General features: G+C 38.8%; 1 protein-coding gene across 1 annotated transcript; it reads left to right on the forward strand.

The window, feature by feature from the left end:
- The first annotated feature begins 11,205 nt into the window (after positions 1-11,205).
- On the forward strand, positions 11,206-22,243 carry Lrr1 (leucine rich repeat protein 1). The gene is made up of 4 exons (XM_026391074.2): positions 11,206-11,428; positions 14,488-14,586; positions 16,471-17,192; positions 19,722-22,243. The coding sequence occupies exons 1-4, from the start codon at positions 11,216-11,218 to the stop codon at positions 19,960-19,962; spliced, it is 1,275 nt and encodes a 424-aa protein (XP_026246859.2). The 5' UTR covers positions 11,206-11,215; the 3' UTR covers positions 19,963-22,243.
- Positions 22,244-24,979: the final 2,736 nt, after the last annotated feature.

Raw genomic sequence — 24,979 nt, forward strand, 5'->3', positions numbered from 1 at the left:
TGCGCTCTTCAGGGCTTTTTTTTTTTTTTTTTTTTTTGCAGGACACAGCTTACCCAGAATGCATTGTTGAAAGTGACGCGTGCGCAGTGTGGCAATGCTGTTTGGCCGAAAGTTTCTCTTAAAACATTCTCGGCGGGCGCGGTTGATGACGTCACCACCACTCAAACTCTATATCTCCTTTTGCGCTGTCTCTGATCGCCGGGCGCGGTGGCGCGTGCCTGTAGTCCCAGCTACTCGGGAGGCTGAGGCAGGAGGATCGCTTGAGCCCAGGAGTTCTGGGCTGTAGTGCGCTATGCCGATCGGGTGTCCGCACTAAGTTCGGCATCAATATGGTGACCTCCCGGGAGCGGGGGGCCACCAGGTTGCCTAAGGAGGGGTGAACCGGCCCAGGTCGGAAACGGAGCAGGTCAAAACTCCCGTGCTGATCAGTAGTGGGATCGCGCCTGTGAATAGCCACTGCACTCCAGCCTGGGCAATATAGCGAGACCCCGTCTCTTTTAAATTTTCATAAAGTAGAATTTTCAGTCCCTAAGAAACTAGTTACGTTATAGTGTCTTTATTAACTTTATTGATTGAAACTTTTCCATTTCTTTTATTACCATTTTCCATTTAAAATAAGAATTTTTACCTCGACTCAGCACTGACACCTACTGGCGTGAAATTTTAAAACTACTTAAACTCGACTAGGATTCAAAGATAGGAGCTTCTTTCAGTTCTACTAAACTGAATACATTTTTAGTTATTTTGATGGTAGTTATTGAATTTTGGGTTGGTGTTTGGTTTGGGTTTTTTTTTGGGGGGGGGGAGGAGACGTTGACACCTTTCTCCAAGAAATACACCCACACCATTCCAGAAAAAAATTATTCAAGTTTATGGCCCATAATGAATCTGATCTCTAAATGCACTTGACTGAATTTAAAGTGAGAGGTTAAATGCAGCATATGTTGCTTTTACGAGGTAACTTTGTAATAAAACAGTAGTGAAAACCAAATTTTAAAATATAAGGACAAATCTGACAAAAAATGTCTTAGGTTCCACATGATCATTTATAATGTCTCTAAATAAACCTAAAACTCTACATGGCTCTGAAATACAAACCTTAACTAGATCTAAAATTGCAGCAGGGGTGCAACAATTAAAAAAATCTTTTAACCAAAGAACTGTTTTATTTGAACTTAAACAAAAAATTTTTAAAGTACATTATTTTAAGATTTTGGGAGGCAAACCCTACCCAATTATTACATTAAGCAATGTTATATAATGAAAGAAAGAGAGGTGTCAGAATTAAAAACAAGATATGGCATGATTTCTGTGAAAAGTTAGTGTTGAAAACAATTTTTCTCAAAGAGCCCTTCTTCAAATTTCAATTTTTGTGCCTCAATGTCAGATATACAGTTACACAAGTAGAATAAATATGCATTCAAGACATCTCCAGTAAGACTTTGATTGCTCACCCTCCAGACTTGCATACCCTCATTCACCAAGCACCGACCTCTCAGGAGAAGGTACAGGCACAGAGTGAGAAAAGAAGGATGCAGAGAGACACCAGGACCCTGGTGTCTTACTTTGGCTTTGTCTACACAGCACTGGTTGCCACTAGTAGGGATCCCTGAGTATGACAAAAGCAGGTAGCATACTATCCATGGCCACTAGGGTCCTGGTGGAGGGTTTAATAGGCCTGGGTGTTTATCAGCTGTCTAAGGATCCAAGGAACTTCCTCTTTGAAGACCTTGGTCTTTATCCATAGATCTACAACCTTGGGTGGCATTATGGGAATTACCACTCTGGAAAATTTATGCCTATCAGTTTAATTACAAATGCCAGTTTGCTGATGGTCACCAACTTGGAAGCAATATGTTGAATAATTACTATCACTAAGTAGTCATGTCACCAATAATTACTATCACTAAGTAATCATGTCATTTGGATTCATGAAGAATTAAAAACTTCCAAATTTCCATATTTTCAGTATATTAAGGGAAAGAAGTGCAGCATTTTTATATAGTCTGACATTATCTAAAAAGCAAAACAAAACAAAAATGACATTGAACTTGATAGAGAAAAAACTAGTCATTACCATTATAACTCTATACAGATAACAAGAATGTGACACAAGAGCTAAATGATACCTTCCAACACTTCAATGCTTATATAATGATGTTCTCTTCTTTCTGTCTGTAAGATATCAAGAAAGAAAGTGTTAGGTGTTAACACTGAGAACCTGAAACCCCATGCCTGCTCAGAACAGTGTGAAAGAAATCTCTTGATAAAAGTTGGGGTATACGTTCTTTTACTCATCTTAGAGCATATACCTACTTTGAAATTATGTTAAATGAAATATCAATGAAAATGAAATTTCAGGCTGGTACAGTGGCACAGACTTGTAATCCTAGTGACTCAGGAGGCTGAAGCAGGAGAATCCTAAGTCTGAGTGCAGCCTCAGTAACTTAAATAGGCCCTACGTAATTAGCAAGACCCTGTCTCAAAATAAAAAGGGCTGGGGATGTGGCTCAGTGGTAAAGTAAAAGCACACCTGATTTAAATTCCAGTACCAACAAAAAAAAAAAAAAAAAGGAAAAGAAAGAAAAAGTCTTATGTTTAATAGTATTTCTGTATCTATATCCATTTCACCAAATGTTAATATTTTAATCAACTATTTATTTTAAGTATAACATACATACATTAGATATATTTTTAACCCTGGGCCCCTATTTCTACCTTCAAACTAAGAAACCATGTGTTTTAAATATTCCACTGAATGACTGGGGGTGTGCCTTAGTGGTAGAGTGTTACCTAGCATGTATGAGACCCCAGGTGTGTGTGTGTGTGTGTGTGTGTGTGTGTGTGTGTGTGTATTACTTGTAATTACATGTATATATTGTATTTCTTTTCATTTACATGGTATATCTAATGCTTCTCACAAACAAATAGACAAAGCATCAGAAAGACATAAAATTATGGAGAAATATAAGTAAAATGAAGGAATGAAGGTGAATTCAAACCTCCTTGGGTGATCATTTCTTTGCATACTTTAACTTATGTCCATATACACAAAGAAAGATATATACATATAGATACATATATAACAAAGTGTGTCTATAAATAAGACTTACAAAGAATGTATGTAAAATCATGTCTTATAAAGTAGCTATCTAGATATCTAGATATAAATATATAGAAAAAACTATGTCTATAAGTAAAAATTCTGGAAATGATGCCAAAGAACACAGGCATATATATATATATATATATATATATACACACATACACATATATATATGTGTGTATATATATATATATGTATATATATATATATATATGTATATATATATATATATATGTGCAGCTTGCCCCATAGAAATTATAATAAATCAAACTCCTACCTATAGAGTGCCTGTTTTCCTGTAGTCTCCCAGTAGTGTGAACTAACAAACTTCTCATATTTGTCTTTCTCATAGCCTAGAAATGTGAAGCACTATTTCAATTTGATTTTTGATAAGGCAGAAAATGTTTCCCTATGTTTATAAGCCAGCCATATATCTTTATCTGGGAACTTCTTTGAGTCCAAAGACGTTAGACTTAGCTTGCTAATTCTGTAGTTTATATGCAAGAAAAGAAAAAAAACTTTGACCTTCATATTTGTTTCAAAGCTATTTTGTTCACCACTATCCTATATTCTTATTTCTTTATGTATAAATAAAGATATATATATATATATATATATATATATATATATATATATATATATATATTTGTGTGTACATATACAAATATGCGTGTACATACACACACATGCACATAATTTATTAGGGTTCTCCAGAGGGACAAAACCAATAGGATATATAGAAATTACATAGATGGGTTTATGAGAGGGAATTTATTAGGAGAATTGGTTCACATAATCATGGAGGCTAAGAAACTTGTGATTTATGCCATCAGCGAGTTGGAGACTTAAATAGGCCCTACGCAATTAGCAAGATTCTGGTAACACATCAGTCAAGTCCAAAGACCTCAGAACCAGGGAAGCTAATGGTGCAACTCTCAGTCTGAGGAAGAAGGCCTAAGAACCCAAGGAGTCACTGATGTAAGTCCTGAAGTCCAACTGCTGGAAATCCTGGAGTTCAGATGTCCATGGGAAGAAGAAAAAAGTGTTCCAGCCTCAGGAGGAAAAAAAGAAAATCTCTTCCTCTCCTTTTTTGTTCTGTTCAGGCTCCCAGCTAATTAGATGATGCCTACCATTATTAAGAACAGATCTTCCCCACTCAGCCCAACAACTCACATGCCAATCTCTTTCAGAAATACCTTCACAGAAATGTCCAGAAATAATGCTTTAACAGTGCTCTAGTTAGTCCTTAATCCAGTCAAACTGACACCTAAAACTAAACATCACAAGTTCACCCTTTGTTGACCTGACACTCACATGCATCTCCTAAAACCATAATTAGTCTCAAATAAGGAAAATACCAAGATAGTAGCTCTACCTAACATAATTATCCTTAATACAACTTAAAATGCATTAATCCCCTTTCCAGAAGAGGAAGTAAAGTCCTTGAGTTATGTTAATCTTCTCCGAGGATCCCATAACTTAAATACTATGATATAAATTAACAATACTTAAATACTGGTATAAAGTCAGTATAACTTATGATACATGGTAAAGTGATGAGAGGAATAAAAACAAAGATATTTGCTTAATATATGTATATATACAGACAAAGGAGTTCTTAATAATTATAGTACTTTGTTCTGTAATAAGTCACATGATCGTAACTAGTATTTTTGTCTATCACCCATTCTGTAGTCCCTTTGCCTTCATCAGTGGGTCATGGTTCTTTAACTTGGAGGATGATCCAAAACTTTATTTCTGAAGGGTCTGGGTTATCCTGCCTAGATCAGGTTGTTATAATTTCCCATCACTGGACAGGGTCTGAGGAGTTCCCTCCAAAGGAGAAAGAGACCTCAACTTAGCCCAGGCAGGTTTTTGATGGTCACTTTGGAAAAGAATTTCAGCATGCAACAGAAGGTGAGGCACAAGCAAATATTTATTTCAGGACAGAAAGGAGTGAACCTCAAAGAAAAGGTATGGGCAACACTTGCCTCTCAGAAGAAAAGACAAGTGATAAACTTAGGGTTGAGCTTTCTGATAATATATGTGATTGCCGCAGGCTGCCCGGACCCGGGTCGAGCGAGCTGGCTGAGCCCCGTTCCTGCCGCTCGCCGATCACTGCCTGCGGCACCCCTGCTGAGCGATCCCCTGCTGAGCTATCAGTGCACGCCGGCTTGCAATCTTACAGCCCGGTTGGGCACAAAAACACAAGCCAGTCAAACTGAGACAAAGTTTTATTTAGAGAGAGGCCATGTGCGTCCCCTAACAAGTGGGTCCACACGTGTGTGTCTACCTGAGCGGGGGGGGGGGGGGGGGGGGGTTTCCACTTCCCCCGGAACACCCTCCTACCATCCTTTTCCAACCAATGGGAACTCTCCCATTACAAGAGTGACATGAGTAACCTGAGTCCTGAAATTGGGCCCAGCTGGACAGCATGAGTCCAATTACCATATGAATGTGAATTGCTGGCTGGCAGTCAATAAAATCCAAAGGTGCCTGTATCAATATTTTTGCTGTGGCTCCTAACATGTGATTTTGTGTGTGTGTGTGTTGCTGGGGCATGAACCCAGGACCTTGTGCATGCAAGGCAAGCACTCTACCAACTGAGCTATATCCCCAGCCCTGTATGTGATTTTCCAGGGAAGAAATGTATAGGTTCTCAAGCTCTTCAGGTCACTCAGTTGATAGACCAGAATAACACAGTCAAATGAAGAATGTATCGCCTTAAAATCCTAGTAGGTTTCTGGGTTTTGTTTTGTTTTTGTTTTGTTTGTGTGTGTGTATGCGTGTGTGTGTGTGTGTGTGTGTGTGGTGCTAGGGCTTTGAGCATGTGAGGCAAGCACTCTACCAACTGAGCTATATCCTCAGCCCCTAGTAGGTATTTCTTGATTATAGAAGGATCTATATGCAATAATATATGTTTTATTTTAGAAGGAATATCTCAATCTACCCCATACCACTGGACGTCTAGAAATTTCAGTGATATAAAAGACTCCTGAATTTTAGTTGCATTTCTTTCCTACTCTTTGAGGCAAAAATGTCTTGCCCAGTAAATCCAGAGTATTTTACTCCTTCACACTCACTAAGTCTAATCAATATAATGTCACCAATGCAATGGACCAGTGTGATATCTTACTGAAGAGAAAAGTGATCAAGATCCCTGTGAACTAAATTCTGACAAGATTGGAGAGTTAACATACTCTGAAGGAGGACGGTAAAGATGTATTGCTGGACTTTCTAGATGAAAACAAGTGCTTCTAATGGGCTTTATGGGCAGATATGGAGAAAAAAGAATTCACCAGATCAATAGCTGCATACCAAGTTTTTTGTTGTAATTTACTTACAAGCATAAGAAGTATCATTTGTTCAAACAATGAAATCACATCTGCTTTTGGAGTCACTACCTGCCTTTGAAAACAGCTGCCTTTGGAGTTACCACCTGATTAAACCACTTTCAGTCTCCATGATTCATTTATTTTCTGCACAGGCCAAATAAAGGTGTTAATTGGGGATGTAGTAGGAACCACCACCTCTGTATTTTTCAAGTCCTTGATTGCACTAGTTTCTGCAGTCCCTCCAGGGATGCAGTGTGTTTTTAATTTACTATTTTCCCAGGTAGAAGCATCTCTAATGCCTCCTGTTTGGCTTTTCTCACCTGTAGGAATCCAGTTTGACAAGAGGACAGTGATCTTAATCATAATTTTGCCCAAGTAACCCAGACATCCTCCCCAAATCCTATAGGGCAACAAAGTTGTTAGGATGATTAGTCAAGGGACTGGGGCGATAGCTCTGTGGTAGAGTGCTTGCCTCACATGTGGAGGGCACTGGGTTCAATCCTCAGCACTACATTAAAAAATAAATAAATAAAGATCTTGTCCATCTACAACTAAAAAAATGTCTTTATAAAAAGATGGTCAGTCAAGCATGGTGTGCCACTAATGTCGGGCTACAAATCTGAATTTTATCACCCATTGTAAAATATTCAATAGTACTCCAAAACTTTCAAGCTATTCAAGTTTTCCTCATCTGGCTACTTTTATACTCCTCTAAGACCTCACCTAAAATATGTTCCATTATAGTTTGATTGTTGGCTTATTTGTCTTTCCATACATACTATAAATTCATTTTTACCTCCTAAACATCTAGTACAGGGGCTGATATAAGCAAGAACACATAAATATTAAATGTTTGAACAAATATATTGAAGAAATAAGATCAGATAAGCCAGGTATGGCTGCACATGCCTATAATCCCAGTGACTTGGGAAACTGAGGCAGGAATATCTCGAGTTCAAAGTCAGCCTCAGTAACTGAGCAAGGCCCTAAGCAACTCAGTGAGACTCTATCTCTAATAAAATATATAAAAGGGCTGGAGATGTGGCTTGGTGGTTAAATACCCCCAAGTTCAATTCCTGATACCAAAAAAAAAAAAAACAGGTAAGTTTAGCAATAGTTCTGCAGAGAATACAGCTCTGAATTGAAGGGCTCTGAAAATGGAAATGTATTCATTAGGAAATTATTACAGAACTACAACCTACAAGATATGATCAAAGAGTATCATCAGAGCAAGGGAACACTAGAGGTTTAATGTTCAGGTGTCTATTTGTTAACAAGTCTGCATACAGAGCTGAGTAGACTCTGACTTTAAGGTTGAGGCAATAAAGGAGACAGACACAAGATGAAGACATCCCATTCCAGTTACCCATCTGACATCTGCAGGCCCAAGAGTCAGTGTTATTAGCAAAACTGGCCAACCATTCTAATTATAAGCCACATATCAGAGGTGTTATTTACAGCAAAGTTAATAGAGAGGATCCAGCTGTGTGACTTCCAAAATTAGTTATTTTAAATTCAACTAAGCACGAATGAAGCTAGTTGTTTATTTGGGTTTTCCCCCAGTAACAAGGGAGGGAATGAATGTGGTATTCAGGCCAGAAAGAACAACTAATTTTACAGAAGGAAAACAAATCTACAAGTTATTTTATTCCTTTTGCAAAAATAAAAATGAAATTTTAACTGGGCTGGGGATGTGGCTCAAGCGGTAGCGTGCTCGCCTAGCATACGTGCGGCCCGGGTTCGATCCTCAGCACCACATACCAACAAAGATGTTGTGTCCACCGAGAACTAAAAAATAAATATTAAAAATTCTCTCTCTCTCTCTCTCTTTCTCTCTCTCTCTCCTCTCTCACTCTCTCTTTAAAAAAAAAAAGAAACTTTAAAAAAAAAAATGAAATTTTAAAAATAAAACTTGAAGCCTAATTTTTAACTCTGCATTTCCATTTCAGACAGCCTACAATGGAATCTAGCTTGAGCTAATTGAGGTTAGAAAAGATCAAAGGGCAGTTTTCATAAGTATGATGGTAAAGAGAAAAAAGTGTGAATAGGTGTTCATAGTGAAGCCAGAATTAGACAGGCAGTCAGTGTAGATAGTAAATCAAGTCAGGTTCTCATCAAGGAGGCCAATTTTGAATGAGTCTGGGAAGTTAGAGACTGATCATGAGGGATCTTATCAAGAACCTGCCCCTGCTCCAGCCAGTAGCCAAGGTAACCTGTCCCAGGAATTCCTCCTCCCTACAGGGAGCTATAAGGTTGTTCATGTGTCCCTTGGCTACTCCACCCTGCCTTTCCCCCTTCAGCCCACCTGTTTCCCACCTTTTGACCCTCCCAACAGCATTCCTGGGCTTAGTCTTGTAAGGGGGAAAAGGCAGGAGAACAAAGGAAGCCTAGGACATATAAGAAGGGCAGAACACCTCGCTTCTCAGGACACCAGCTATGGTCCCCTTCTCCCTCTTGGGACTAGTCTATGTTACCCCTTTTTAAATAAACCCTGCTTTATATGCTTGCCTCAGGGTGCTTCTCTAATGTTCAAACTTCAACATGTGGGGAAGCAAGACTCATCACCGATAACCCGCAGTATCAATAGGATCCTCTGCTTCACCAATAGCCCACTAAAGAAAAAAAAAACTTTGGGGATACTCTAGAATGTCAGATCCAAGTATTTCAACTATTAAAAACTAAGTGGACTAAGGGGAAGATGTAGAAAAGAAGAATGAGGTCTCAAAAACTGATGTTTACTTTATTTCCGAATATTATCTTATTTAAATTTACTTAATAAAATAATCTTATTTTTTAAAATTTTGCAATCCCACATTTCTTTTGAAAATCTGACAAGAAGATACTTGGTAGCTCTATGCCACTGTTCCTCTCTAACATCACCATTGAACTGTTATGTGATTTGCATATATTTAAACTATTTAATATTTATTTACTGAATTCATGCTTTAGGAACATAAGTGACACCAAATAAAACACTGAGGCTTTTTTAAAAAATTCTTTATTTTTGTTAAACCATGATGCAAAGAAAAGACTGGCCAGGGCTGTCTTTCCCAAAACCGGTGGGAATTTAAGACAGCATAGCATCTCTCTAGGAGCACAGCTTTATAGCACAGAAAGTTGCAAAAAGGGAGGGTGTCTTGAGAACTTACAGATAACAGAATTTTGACATGCATAACACAAAGGCAGGTAGTAGGTTAATGGTCCAGCACTTAGGGAGTAAATTCAGATCCCAACATCAGAATTAATGAGGCTCCACTAGAGTTTCAGAGAGGGTTGTTATCTGGTCAGGGAAAGCCAGGCATGGGTGAGTTCAAGGCACAGGCAGGCATTCCATGCAAGTTTAGAAATCGCAGTAATTTATAGTAAAGCCGAAATTAACTTTTCATGCCTTTGTGATGGGATGGCTCCCAATCTTAAGAGGGAATTAGGCTGGGTCTATCAATTTTTATGCATTTCTAATCTATTTAATTAAAATTACTATGGCTTTTACAAGTTTTAAGATGTTCCTGGCTCCCAACTGCACCTACAGGTTCAGAGTATATTTAATGTAATATTCCCTTAAGGCTGGTGTTTTATTATTTTCTTTTGTTATTATCCATTCAAAGAACAAAAATAAGACAACTCCCACAAAAGCTGTCTGAAAATTCTATGGTATCATTTTAGTTTTCTCCGTTGTTATGAGATTAATGTTGCTAAACAATGAATAGTTTCAATGCTCTACTAGGTGTACATGTACTAAATGGAGGGTGGTGGTAATTTATTGTCTTAATCATTATTTTCCCTGAACCAAGTACTATTTTCAGAATGCAGAATCCACAGGTAACACTTTAGGCTCAATTATTGTATGTAAACAGAAACGCTCATTTAAGGACGAATCATGAAATCGTCACAGTTTAACTGAAAAACTGATATTTAAGAACGCGAATTCACAATTATCAAACTACAACTTACACAAAATAGAATGTTTAATACCAGGCCAGAAGTGAGAGAAGGGAAGGGAGGCTCCCGGAGCGCAAACCTTAAGGTAGCCAGACTACGACCCCAGACTACGGCCTCTTAAAGTCTGTGGCCCACGCGCCTTCCACATCTCAGTCCGAGCCCTTCCAGGGGCTCAATAAAGGAATAAGGAGTGGGAAGGGAACCTGGGGTCTGGACGATCTTTCCTAGTCAAGTCAATCACTGCATTCAACCCACCCTCCGTGGCAAAGCAAGATTTGTTTAACAGGAATTGCCAAGTCAAATACTGTCATTTAAAGCTTCGCTGTGAATTGACAGGTGTCGGATTCTAACTAAGGTGGGCCACCAAAACGCCAGCCCGTCCTCCCCAGGAAATGCCGCGCCCTCGCTGGCTTCTGGGGCAGCTCGTAAATTCCCCATAAACAGAGGGATGCCTGCCTAGCTTTGGGAAACTCAGCGGTCGACCGTAGAGACAGTAGGAATGGTACCAAACAATAACAGGCACGGCAGCCAACTGCACCGCTAGCGAGAGAGGACGTTGCGTCCTCGCCTGCCGCCGGTTTCGAAAAGCGCGAGCCAGGTCCTGAGAAGGCCGATGACAGCGCTCCCCTGACCGGCGACCACAGGAAGGGCTCTGCTAGACAAAGAGAGTGGACGCGGCTAGCGCTGGACGCTTAAACCCGGTGCTGTCGGCTCGTCCAACGACAGGCGGATCCGCGGGCAGCCTTCCTGCTCTAGGACCCCGGCGGGCGCGGCGTGGCGGGAAGGAGGAAGTTTTAAAGCCGAGTGACTTGATTGATGCCGCCGCCAGGGCGAGATGAAGCTGCACTGCGAGGTGGAGGTGATCAGCCGGCACTTGCCGGCCTTGGGGCTCAGGAACCGAGGCAAGGGTGTCCGAGCCATACTGAGCCTTTGTCAGCAGACGCCCGGGAGTCAGCTGCGGCCCCGCGCGAGGGGCGAGCCGGGCAGCCTGCGCCCCGCCTGCCTGCTGATCTCTACCATGAAGGACAAGCGCGGGACCCGCTATGAGGTGAGTGCAGATGGAGCGGGCAGGCTTGCCAGGGGAGTCAGGCGCGCGCTGAGTCTCAGCCGCACCGGTGGTTCCGGAACCCGCGTCCGCTTTGGGGAGTTCGGCCCGGCCCCATTGTCCCACCACCACCCCGGGCCTACAGTCTTGTGGGGCTACTTACCCGCCCGAAAACTTCTGAGAATGCACCTTTTCGTTGTTTTTCTTGCCCATTTCTGTGGCTGAATTTACGTCGTCGTTATTCAGTAGTAGAAAGCAACCCCGCCCTTTTAAATCCTCTAAAATGTGACTGCGTGAAACAACTGCCAAGTGAAGCAGCTGATTTGAGGGAACAGTGAAGTAACTGCACTTTTATAAGGTAAATTCTGTTTTTCCCAACTTCTTTTTAAACAGCCGCCTTCAAGAGATAATGAATAGCATCCAAAGTCAGTAGGCCCAATTAGTACAATAATAAAACTGTACAGTAGTGCTTTGGGTTGCATTTTCATATTTTTATGTAAGTTATTGGTTATAGTGTCCCCGCTCCCTCTTTTTTAATGTTTGACCTGATTTCTTAGGCCCAGATCTTTTCTGTAGAGCTGTGACAAACTCTAGAAGCTGTTAGAAGTTGAAGTTTCAAAACTTTCAAATATAGATTTCTTTATAAAAATTCCGTTTTCTTCTATTACCAGGCACTATATTATTTTGTGAAAACAGAATATCTTCATAGCTATTACAAATAAAACCAAGCAAACAATTCATCATCCACCTTGCTTCTAACTTTGGGTATTATACAATTTCTAGGATTATTTTTCCTTACAAATTATATTCCACAGTGAATACTTAGTTGAGGAAAAATAGTGTTACTATCATAACCACCCAATGTTTGCTGTAAGTAGCTGAAAGTCTAAATTTTAATGGAATCACTTCATGCAATTTTTTTTTGAAAATTGAAAGAATTTAGAAATTACTCAACATGTTATAGTTCAGAGAACCATTAAATGTCAGAAGGAAACTTGTAACTAGAATTGGGCCTCTCTTTTCTCCACGATTATGTTCCCCAGAACTGACCTTTTTCATGCCCAGTATAGGTATTGTCTCTTTAAAAACTCATAATGTACTTTTTTTTAAGTTGTCAATAGACTTTAATTTATTTGTTTGTAGGTGGTGCTGAGAATTGAATCCAATGCCCCATTCACGCCAAACACTCTACCACTGAGCCACAATCCTAGCTCCTGTACTCTCCCTTCTTAAATTTTTGCTGCATTAATAGACAAACTGGTCAGAATCCTAACCAAATTTTGTTGTAAATCTTTAGTTGAAGACTTATTGTGTGCAGGGTGCAATGCTAGAAACTGTGAGATAAGAAACTTGACTTAATCATAGAAGCCACTACTTATAATACAAGATGGGCTATAGTAAGTGCTATTACTAGACTATTAAAAAAAAAAAGAGATGAATTCTGATTACAGGAGCTTGAGAAGGTTTGGCAGATATGGTACAACAGTACTCAGAGCCTAGTAGGTGTTCAATAAACATTGGCTGGATGAATTAAGGTAATGCCAGACCTGGGCCATGAAAAATAGACATTAGTACTAATTGTGGGAAATACCTTGGGACATTTTACTTTCCTGCGTTGTGACAAGCTACCATCCATCTGACTAAACCTGTGTCTTGGCCAGTTCTTTCCTTAACTGTGGGTTCAAATCTACTACCTACTGGAGATCTTACTTGAATATGTTTCAAATTTTCAATTCAAAATATCTAGAAATTAATTTTTCTTGTCACCCCAAACCTGCCTTTGTCAGTGTTCTACAACTCATTAAATAGCACTACCATCCAGAAACCTTAAAGTTTTTGCCTCCCTATATCCATTATATCATTGAATCCTTTGAATTCTACTTCCTAAGCATTTTTCATCCCAGCTCTGAACTATCACTTTCCTGGCTAGTCTCTTAAAAGGCTCTGCTTCCTTCTTCCATTGTCCCTCCTCTATCCCATTCTCTTGTTCCTCATAGTTCAGGCTTTACCCTGCAGTTAAGGGAATTTTTAAAAATAAGAGATTTGATCATGTTTCTTATTTTAAAAGCCTTCAGTAGGCTGGGCATGGTGGTGCACACCTGTAATTCCAGCAGCTGGGGAAGCTAAGGCAGGAAGATCACCAGTTCAAAGCCAGCCTCAGCAATTTAGCAAGACCCTGACTCTAAATAAAATACAAAAAAGGTCTGGAGATGTGGCTCAGTGGTTAAGCACTTCTGAGTTCAATCCTGTATACTCCCCTGCATCCCCGCCTGCCAAAAGAAGAAGAAGAAAAAAAAACCACAGTGGATTTCATTGTTCTTAGGGTAAAGTCTAAAATTCTTAATATACATTACAAAGTCTTTCATTGTCTGATTTCTTCTTATCCTTCCATACTCTTCTGCCTTTTCTCCAGACCTCTCCACCATCTTGAATTACCTTCTTTCAGTTCCTCATAGTTGTCAAGCTTTCCTTTTCCTCAGGCTTTACCTTTTTCCTCCTAGGAATGCTGTTCCATCCATTTTCCTTGCATCTGTTGCTCAACATCACCCAAATACTTCTAATCTCACCTTTAAGGTCACCTTCCTATAGACTATGTAAGATTTCCTTGCCAAGATTATAGCAGCCTACACGATATATTTGTCATGCTTATAATTACTTTTTAAAACTGTCATATCATACTGTCAACTCTAAGTGTAGTTGCCATGTCAGTCTTATTCACTACTATGTCTCAGCCTGTATCATAGTATGAGGTACATAGTGGCTTCTCAATAAATAGTTGTTGAAGTCTAAAGCAAATGTGACATCAGTTGTGAAAATTTGTTGAGTACTCATTATGTGTCAGTTACTGTTCTAGCTCTGGGAACACAGAAATAAAAAAGACTCAATTTCACCTGTCATGGAATTCTTTTATAACCTAGTGGGAGGCAACTGTAAAACACCCAGACTTAAGGACTAAAAGCCCAATCAAAGCATGGTAAAGTAACTGGTACATTCTAGTTGTAGTAAGAATTATTGAATAACAATACTATTTTTGTTCTTTTTTCCCCATTGATTTTAAGCAGCTAAAGGAAAACATTGAGCAGTTCTTCACCAAATTTGCAGATGAAGGGAAAGCTACTATCCGGTTAAAGGAGCCTCCTGTTGATATCTGTCTAAGTAAGGTATGGTATTGAAAACAGGTTAGGTTGCTTGACTCTGTTTTCTTTAAAGAAGAAAGCTATTCCAGCATTCTGATATCTCACATAGCTAAGTAAGGGAGGATTCTTGCAGGTGTGTTGAAGAGGCAGCTTCCCAGATATGCTTGTGTGTATTTTTTGCCTTAGGAGAGAGCAGAGGCTGCCTTAGGGAGGCTCCAAAGACAAGGAGGAAAAGTAGGTTTGCTTCTGTGCCCAGTATAGATAATGTTCTTAAATTGGAACTGTAATGGCAAGTAGCACAGGTCTGCATTTTTGCCACCTAAACCTCATGTTACAAATTTCATTTTAAGCTGAGTACTGTGGCACATGCCTATAATCCCAGTGGCTCATGACTTGGGAGCTGAGATAGGAAGTTGCAAGTTTGAGGCCACACAACCCTGTCTGAAAAATTAAAAAATAAAAATTTAAAAGGGCTGAGGGTGTAGCTCAGTGGAAGCATGCCCCTGGGTTCAATCCCCAGTACCACCAAACAAATTTGATTTTAAAAGGGGGATAAAATGCAATGAGAACCATCTCTTTTGTATTTTATTTACTATAATCATTTGTAAAGTAACTAAACCATTAAAAATGTTTTAAAACCTATTTTCTTTGCCATCTCTCACCCCTTCTTTCTCCTTCCTAGAGAGTAAGAGCAATATCTTACTCAACCTTTTTTTTTCCCACAGAGCTAGAGATCAAACCCAGGGCCCTCTGCAAACTAAAGTAAACACTCTGCCACTGAGCTACATTCCTAGCCTGACTGATTGATGAATGGATAGATTGATGCATAGATTGATTGATTCTGTAGATTGAACCCAGAGACGCTTTACCCTGAACTATAGCCCCAGCCCTTTTTGTTTTTTGAGACAAGGTCTTGCCAAGTTGCTTAGGCTTCTCAAACTTATGATCCTCCTGCCTCAGTCTTCCAAGTAGCTGGGATTACAGATGTGCACCCCCATGCCTGGCTCCTGCTCAAAATTCTTCAGCAATTTTTCCACAGCTTGATCATTCCCTCCTTATCTTGATATCCAAGCTCATTCACAATGTATCCTAATACTATATTATATTTCCAATATTCTACACAACTCCCACATTCCCACAAAATAGGAATACATAGTTTTTCAAAGTTCACTTGTCCCTCACTTATAAATTTTAGGAAACTTCTAAAATGTCCTATCCTATAAGTATTAGCTATTTTTATTGATGATTGAATTCAAATGCCACTTTATAAGTGATTTCTCATTCTCTCCAGCTGGATCTCTACCTTTTGTATTTTCTAGCACTTTGTTGCCTTTTTTTTTTTTTTTTATTTTATACCTGGGCATGAACCAGGGGCACTTAACCCTTAGCCACATCCCCAGCCTTATTTTTGTATTTTATTTAGAGACAGGCTCTTGCTAAGTTGCTTAAGGCATCGCTAAATGGTTGAACTAAATTTGAACTTGTGATCCTCCTGCCTCAGCCTCTGGAACCTCTGGGATTATAGGTATGCACCACTGTGCCCAGCTACTTTGTTGTTTTTGTGAAGAGCCATCACTTTGTTCAACTCCTAGTATTTGTGAATGGCATCCTAAGCATTTTGCATTACATACATAAGCTTGGCCTATCTCATTTTTATACTCTTAACAATTCTCCCTTTGAATAGTTTTATTTAGACTGTTTATGCTAAATATAATTCTCAAATTTTTTCAGAAACTTTTAAAATTGAAATTTAGACCAAATAAAATACTAAAAAAATATTTTATACAGCCAATTTCAATAAAATAATGTGTGACTTTCATATATAAATGCAGGATTTGTTATGGGAAGAACTAGCATATGTGTTATCTAAAGATGAATTTATGATCTTATAACTTTTTATTTATTCAGGCCAATTCTGGCAGTTTGAAGAGTTTCCTTTCAGCTGTGAGACTGGTTCATAAAGGCTGTGATATCAACGCATCACTTTCCACACTCACACCAGTGAAAACATCAGAATTTGAAAAATTTAAAACAAAAATGGTTATCACTTCCAAAAAGGACTATCCTCTAAGCAAGAACTTTCCATATTCTCTGGAATACCTTCAGGTTTCTTATTGTGGGCTTGTTCGAGTTGACATGCGTATGCTTTGTTTAAAAAACCTTAGGAAGTTGGACTTGAGTCACAACCACATAAAAAAGCTTCCAGCGACAATTGGAGACCTCATGCACCTTCAGGAACTTAACCTGAATGACAATCACTTGGAGTCATTTAGTGTGGCCTTGTGTCAGTCTACACTCCAAAAGTCACTTCGAAGTTTGGATCTCAGCAAAAACAAAATCAAGGTACTCCCTGTGCAGTTTTGCCAGCTGCGAGAACTTACAGATTTAAAACTTGATGATAATGAATTGATTCAGTTTCCTTTCAAGATAGGACAACTAGCAAACCTTCGTTTTTTGTCAGCAGCTAGAAATAAGCTTTCATTTTTGCCATGTGAATTTAAAAACCTATCCCTTGAGTATTTGGATCTTTTTGGAAATACTTTTGAACAGCCAAAGGTCTTTCCAGTTATAAAACTGCAAGTGCCATTAAGTTTATTGGAATCTTCTGCACGAGCCGTACTATATAATAGGTAAGACTTTCATAATAATTAAATTTGGATCTTTGGTAACATTCTAATATTCTTATCATTCAGAATAATAGTCAAAGTCTAGCATAGCTTCAAGTGCTGTGTACAACCTGACCCCTTGCTATGATGGCCTTTTTGTTGTTCCTTACCTCTGCTTGGAATGGTTTTTAGGAAATTCTCCTACTCCCTCACTTCATTGAGTTTTCTGCCTAAGTACCATTCCAGAAAGTTCTTATCTGTCCACCTTATCAAAAGTTGTATTCTTCACTTCCTTCCTCCCTACATGGCTTGGTTTTTTGGTTGTTGTTGTTTCGGGGGTGTCATAATATTTATTACCTGACACTATATTTTTTTAACATTTGTTTCTTTGTTGTCAGATTTTCTAATAAGCATGTAAGATCTATGAGGGCATGAATTTTTCTTTCTTTCTTCTTTTTTTTTTTTTTGTATCAGAGATTGAACCCAGGAGCACTTAACCACTGAGCCACATCCCCAGCCCTTTTTTGTATTTTATTTAAAGACAGGGTCTCCCCGAGTTGTGTAGGGTCTCACTAAATTGCTGAGGCTGGCTTGAACTTGCGATCCTCCTGCCTTAGCCTCCCAAACCACTGGTATTACAGGTGTATATCATCTGAATTTTGTTTCATTCTTCATTATTTCTTTAGGGTCTAAAACATGGGATGCTCTGCTTCTGGCACATAGTAGGCCCTTCATAAATAGAATGAATGTCATTGTTACTCAAAGTGTGGTCCCCTGAGCAGAAGCAGCAGCAGCAGCAGCAGCAGCAGCATCACCTACCAACTTGTTAATTAGGCAAGTTCTTAGACTATGCCCCAGACATACCAGGATCTGCCTGTGTTTTATTGAGTCCTCCAGATGATTCTGATGCACCCTTAAATTTGAAAACTCCAGTCTGGCATAATGGTAAAGTATGTAGTCTTTAGAGTTAGATTTGGGTTTGATTCCTGGCTTTACCCTTTTGTTTGACTTTAGCAAGTTAAACCTCTTGATTAAATTTTCCCATCTGTGAAATAGAAATAATAATATCAATTTTACAGAGTTGTGAAAATAAATGAGCAAATGCAATGCCAAAGCATTTGGCATAATAGAACAACTCGGTAGCTGTTGGTTCTCTTCCTCTTGACTTTGAACACTAACTGCAGCTCGTTTCATGAGACTCTAAACTCCAGTTGTTCATTTTGCTCATGCTTTTTTTTTAAATATTTATTTTTTAGTTATAGGTGGACACATATTTGTATGTGGTACTGGGGATCAAACCCAGTGCCTCACGCATGGTAGGCGAACGCTCTACATCTGAACCACAGCGAATGCTCTACCTCTGAACCACAGCCCCAACCCTCATACTTCTTTCATATAGGTGTGGAAATTAAGATGATAACCAAAATATTTTTGAATGCCTATAAAATGGTGGGATGATCATATTTCTCCTTATTAATGGTTCAGGGAATCTTTTAAAAATTGACCAAAGTTAAGAATTGAGAAAAATACACAAATGAGTAAACAGAATTTTTGCATACTTTATTATTCTTACAGACCCCACTAAAATCCATTTCACTACCCTTCCATTGCCGTCTCCATCATTAAGAACTATTATTTCCGGACTGGGGTTGTGGCTCAGTGGTAACTTACCTGGCATGTGTGAGGCACTGGGTTCGATTCTCAGCACCACATACAAATAAGTAAAATAAAGGTCCATCAACAACTAAAAAATATTTAAAAAAAAAAAAAAGGAAGAAGAACTATTATTACAAAGCAGTGGTTCTCAAACTTTACTTTGCACTGAGGATCTTTTAAAACTTCAGATAATCAGTCGCCACTCTATAGATGAATTAAATCAGATATCTGAATTTTTCTTTTATACTGGGGATTGAACCCAGGGGTGCTTGATCACTGAGCTATATCCCCAACCCTTTATTTTTTATTTTGAAACGGGGTTTTGCTAAGTTGCTCAGGCTTACCTCAAACTTGCCATCCTCTTGCCTCAGTCTCTCAGGTATCTGGGATCACAGGTGTGCACCACTGCATCTGGCAAGAAATTCTTAATTATAGCTAGCTATACATTGGAATCTCCTGGGTCCTACATTCAAACATTCAGGCTGAGACAGGAGGAATTGTAAATTGAGGCTGGGCAACAGCATGATCATGTCTCCAAATAAAAATAAAAAGGACTGGGGATGTAGCTAACTGGTAGAGTGCTTGCCTAGCAAGGCCCTTGAGAGAGAGAGAGAGAGAGAGAGAGAGTGGGGTATATGTATATATACACACATATATGTATTTACATATATAAATAAATTATACATAGGTGTGTGTGATAGTGCTATTAAGTGGTCATGCTCAAAGATACTTTCATAGTTAATTAGTATATTTGTCCACACTTTTCAGGAAATTACAATATACTGATTGTAATTTTATTTTTCCATCATTATAATTCAGTGTACAAATAATTTCTAATATGAAAGTCTGAAATCTAGTTATCATAAAATATGTCTTTAACATTGTTTTTTCCAATAGGATTCCATATGGCTCTCATATCATTCCTTACCATCTTTGCCAAGATTTGGATGCTGCAAAAACCTGTGTTTGTGGAAGATATTGTCTGAACTGTTACATTCAAGGAACTACTACCATGAATCTCCACTCTGTTGCTCACACTGTGGTCTTAGTAGATAATATGGGTGGTACAGAAGCACCTGTTACCTCTTACTTTTGTTCTCTAACCTGCTATGTAAATTCCTCTGATGTGTTAAAGTAATAGGTGATGCCACAAAAAGAAATTTCATTTAGTTATAAATAAGCTTGGGATTCCTTTGTGACTTATGATTTTGCAGTGCCAAATTGGAAAAAGGAAGCCTTTATTTATTTTTCCCCCCACTGGGGATTGAACCCGAGGGCACTTAACCACTGAGCCACATCCCCAGCCTTTTTTTATATTTTATTTAGAGACAGGGTTGCTTAAAGCTTCGATAGTTTGCTAAGGCTAGCTTTTAACTCATGGTCCTGTCTCAGCCTCCCAAGCTGCTGGGATTACAGGGTGTAGCACCGTGCTAGGTCCAAGGGGAGCCTTTTATATATACTTACTCGGGGGAAAAGAATGTGTGTTATGCCAACATTTCAAGTCACTTGACCTTAAAACTTTAATTTCATTAAAACTGATCTTAATATTATTGTACGGTTAACTTTTTATTCATTTATTGCAGTATTGATTTCACCATAAAGTTTCCAGATTTGTACGGTTGGGTTTTAATGTTAAATAGATACTAATCCCAGTCATTCTAATTGTAAGAATGTTCATGTCACCTTTCTTCTTGAATATCAATTAAGGGAGTATTATTATACATAAAATACACTTTGGAGGACTAATTCCAAATAATAGTGAAAACTTATTATTAAACTTTGCACATATTAAGTGTCCCTAATCCCAAGAGTGCTCCAAAATCTAAAAGTTTTTGAGCACTGACATTCCACAAGTGGAAAATCACACCTGACCTCATAACAGGTTGCAGTCAAAATGCAGGTCACCCCATTGTTGGTGAGACTACAGACTAGTACAACCACTCTGGAAAGCAGTATGGAGATTCCTCAAAAAACTGCAAATGGAACCACCATATGACCTGGCTATCCCACTCCTTAGTATTATTCCAAAAGAACTAGAAGCATACAATTCACAGTAGCCAAATTATGGAATCAATTGAGATGCCCATCAATAGATAAATGGATTAAGAAATTGTGATATGTATATACACAATGGTTTTACCTAGCCATAAAGGAGAATGAAATGGCATTTGGTAAATGGGCGGAAATTATTCAGCCTCGGGAAATCAAGGGTTAAATGTTTTCTTGTCGTGTAGAAGCTTGAGCAAAATAAAGGAAGGAGGGGAGTATCAGAAATCATACAGAGAACAGTAGAATAGAAAAAGGAGAGGGGGAAGGGAGTGATAGGAAAGGGGAGGAAATGGGGAGTGAATTTTTTAAAATCATGCTATGTGCATATATAAATGTATACTAGGAATTTCACATTTATCAGAAAGAACCAATAAAAAATGAATAGATGAGCAAAAGGAAGATCATTAGAGTAAAGGAAGGAGAATGGGGGTAAGGAGAAGAGTAGGGCAAAGGTGGGGAATGTGAACTGAAATGGAATTCCATGTATTATGAACCCAACTACTATGTTTAACTATAATGTTCTAATAAAAATGAAAGTATGCTAAAATAATGTATGAAATTACCTCCAGGCTGTATATAAAGTGTAAGCATATATATGTAATGTCTCCTTATGTATAAAACAAATGAATTGTGTTTAGTCTTGGGCCCATCCCCAAAATATCTAATTTTGTATACACAAATATTTTAAAATCCTGGGGAAAAAAATCAAAATCCAAAGCTCTTCTGGTCCCAAGCATTTTAGATAAGAGATACTCAGTTTTAAGTTGTTAAGCACTTCATTTTTGGTGTTTTTTACATATATTATTCTATATATGGAATTATATTCACCAAGCATTAAGTAGGAATAGAATAAAGCTTTTACAAGTTTTAGAATGCCCTTCACATAATCTTTGTTTAATTTGTAGTTTTTTTACCTTTAGGGTTGAGTGAGGTAGCAGAAATTTGCCATTTTTACTGATTACATTCTGTACTTAGAATTTTTTTGTCTTTTGACTGTATAGGGTTTTTTTTTGCTATTAAGTTTGTGTAAGTTTTTAATTTAAAAAGTGGTGGCAATACACCAGCTAAAGAACAATTTGATCTAGGACAGAGAATGGAAAAGGAACTGACTTAATCCTGGGAAACAGAATCAGTACTAACTCCCATCCTGTTCATTCCCACTGTCCTACTTCAAATCATACTTTCCGCTAGACCATTGCAATAACCTCATAACTGTTTTTAAATTACTGGAAAAAACCTTCTAGTATTCACATATTATTTGGGCTTGTAGGTAGGTTCCCTCTATTATTGTTCTTATTGCAACATTTTTATTGTTCTTTTTGCCTTGTGTGTGTCCGTGTGTGGTGATGGGGTGTTTCGAGGGGGCAAAATTGCGACATATGCAGTCAAGGGGAGAAATAAAGAATGTCCGTGAGCTTCTGTGCCTTTCAATGCTTTATTCACTCAAGTTAATACAATTTCATTCTATAGGTTCTTTTTTTTTTTTTTTAAAGAGAGAGTGAGAAAGGGGGGGGACAGAGAGAGAGAATTTTAATATTTATTTATTTTTCTTAGTTCTCAGCGGACACAACACCTTCGTTTGTATGTGGTGCTGAGGATCGAACCTGGGCCGAGATCGCACGCTAGGCGAGCGCGCTACCGCTTGAGCCACATCCCCAGCCCCCATTCTATAGGTTCTTAATCAAGAAAACGACAATCCTTAGTGCAAAGGCACTGCAATAGACATAATCAATTCATAGCAAACAGTGCTAGATTAATTCACAGCAAACAATTCTAGATTAATTCTAAGCACTGCAAAACACACTTAATCATGACAGGCTAATGACAGACATTCCCTCTGCATGCTAATTTCAAAGATCTTAAACCTTAGGCTTTATGTCCAGCAGATGCACACTCACTTAGACCCTGGTGATCAGCTCCAGAACCAAGGCAGGCTTTTCCTGGCATGGAGTGAATGACAGGTTGGGGGGGCGGGGACGGGTCATAGGGAGGAGTTTCAGCTCTCACCAGGGTCCAGAGGAGGTTTTGAGAATGGTGAGGATCAAGCAGAGGCTCAGGAAACAATGACAAGTGATGGAATGTCAGGTCCTCATCAGGCTTTCCAGCTCGAGTGCATCCTTGTTTCAACTGGCTGAATCCCTGTTCATTAGCTCTATTATTTATATTAAATTTTGGGGCTCTTGACCCCCCTTTCTTTCTTTTTTTTTTTTTTTAAGAAAAAAAGCTTTATTAAGAAGATCAAAATGATTGTGTGTTAACTTGAACAGCTAGGATGCCCAAGGAAAGATCTGGAATCTGATGTCCTCCAAGACCTTTAACTTCAGGTTTAAGTTAGGCAGACATGACTTGCTTTCTCTCAAATAACTCCTGGGATCCAGACAAGATGCTAGACCTTTGAACAAGTAGATATTGGTAACAGCACCTGCTAACGCTGGAGTATTTTCAGCAGTATATGGAAATGAGTTGCTCCATAAAATGGGAAAATGTTGTTATCAGGAAAATCTGCATTCACTCTTGGGGATAATCAAATTCCTCAGGATAGGTCATGAGATGCATAGACAAAAATGGGACTGGTTAAGTGCCCCTGGGTTCGATCTCTGATTAAAAAAAAAAAATTATTTGTACCTGTAAGAATTACCTTCAAAAGTACTCTAAACCCCTGGCCCACTCCTCAGGATTAAGATGACATCAATTGACCCCCCTTTCAATCCTTATCAACTACCACCAGATTTCTCCATGATATCATTTACACTGGGGTGAGAAACATTAGGTCTGGTGATCTCCACCCTGATCTTTTTGCCTTTCCCTCTTACCAGGTGAGGACAGCCTGCCAGGGGTTTATCAGGGTGAGGGGAAGTAACTTGTTTGAAGCCTTACTGGAGGGCTCTGTGGGTGTGTGTCCCTGGTGAGACTGCAGGTTTCAAACTGGAGTTTTTAAAATGGAGTTGCTTAGGCTCAGGTCTAAGGCCATACTCACATGGGGATTTAACCCAGGGATGTCACTGAGCTCTACCCCCACCTTTTTTACTTTTATTTTGAAGCAGGGTCTTGCATAATTGTTCAGGCTGGCCTCAAACTTGCCATCCTCCTGCTTTAGTCACTGGATTTACAGGCATGTAGTACCACACTTATATCTGGAAGACTCTTTGAGAATTACTCCTTCATTTTCCTAAAATATTTCTCACTTTGGGCGTTTTTTCCCCTCTTAAAATCCAATATTTATGAGTGATTCTATTTCAAATGTTAATTTTTTTTTTTTTTTTAGGTACCAGGGGAACTACACCCCTGAGCTACATCCCCAGTCCTTTTTATTTTTTGAGACAGAGTCTCACTGTTTCTGAGGCTGGTCTTGAACTTGCAACACTCCTGCCCCAGCTTCCCAAGTCACTTGGAGTACAGACATGCACTACTGCACCTGGCTGTTAGGACATTTTCTTATTAGAAACTTCATTCAGATGTGACCATTAAAACAGTTTCTTCTCAGAGCTGACTCTGAGACCAGATACTGATTGAGGAATAATTGAATGAAAATGTAAGTATGTGCCAGGTGCAGTGGCACACAACTGTAATCTCAGCCTCTTGGGAGGCAGAGCCAGGAGAATCACAAGTTCAAAGCCAGCCTCAGCAACTGTGAGGCGCCAAGCAACTCGGTGAGACCCTGTCTCTAAATAAAATACAAAATAGGGCTGGGGATGTGGCTCAGTGGTCGAGTGCCCTGGAGTTCAATCGCCAGTACTAAATAAATAAATAAAAGTAAGTTTGTATTGCTAGTGGCAATTTGAATTCTAGCAAAAAAACTTTACTTTTTATTATGAATTCACCCAACATATACAACATCCTCTTTTACATGGTCTGTTACCATGTCAAACTGCATTCTGAAAACATTAAATGGAAAATATCAGAAATAATTTTCATTAAATTTTAAATTGCAAGCAACTCTGATTAGCAATGGTGAAATTTTATACCCAAGACTGGACTCATGCTTTGTCCAGTGTATCCACAGTGTATAATTCCTATTATTCTTAGTTATCTGTTATATCATACAACTGTCACAATGCTTATGTCCAAATAACCCTTATTTTCTCAATGGCCCCTAAGTGCCAGAG

The sequence above is a fragment of the Urocitellus parryii genome, chromosome 6 (genome assembly GCF_045843805.1).
Source record: "Urocitellus parryii isolate mUroPar1 chromosome 6, mUroPar1.hap1, whole genome shotgun sequence".
NCBI classification, from domain to species: domain Eukaryota; kingdom Metazoa; phylum Chordata; class Mammalia; order Rodentia; family Sciuridae; genus Urocitellus; species Urocitellus parryii.

What these genes read in the sequence shown, in the direction of transcription:
- Lrr1 (XM_026391074.2), top strand. Translation starts at nt 11,216, where the DNA reads ATGAAGCTGCACTGCGAGGTGGAGGTGATCAGCCGGCACTTGCCGGCC. An exon ending in AGCGCGGGACCCGCTATGAG is followed by an intron (nt 11,429 to 14,487) that starts GTGAGTGCAGAT and finishes GATTTTAAGCAG; the next exon opens with CTAAAGGAAAACATTGAGCA. An exon ending in TTGATATCTGTCTAAGTAAG is followed by an intron (nt 14,587 to 16,470) that starts GTATGGTATTGA and finishes TTATTTATTCAG; the next exon opens with GCCAATTCTGGCAGTTTGAA.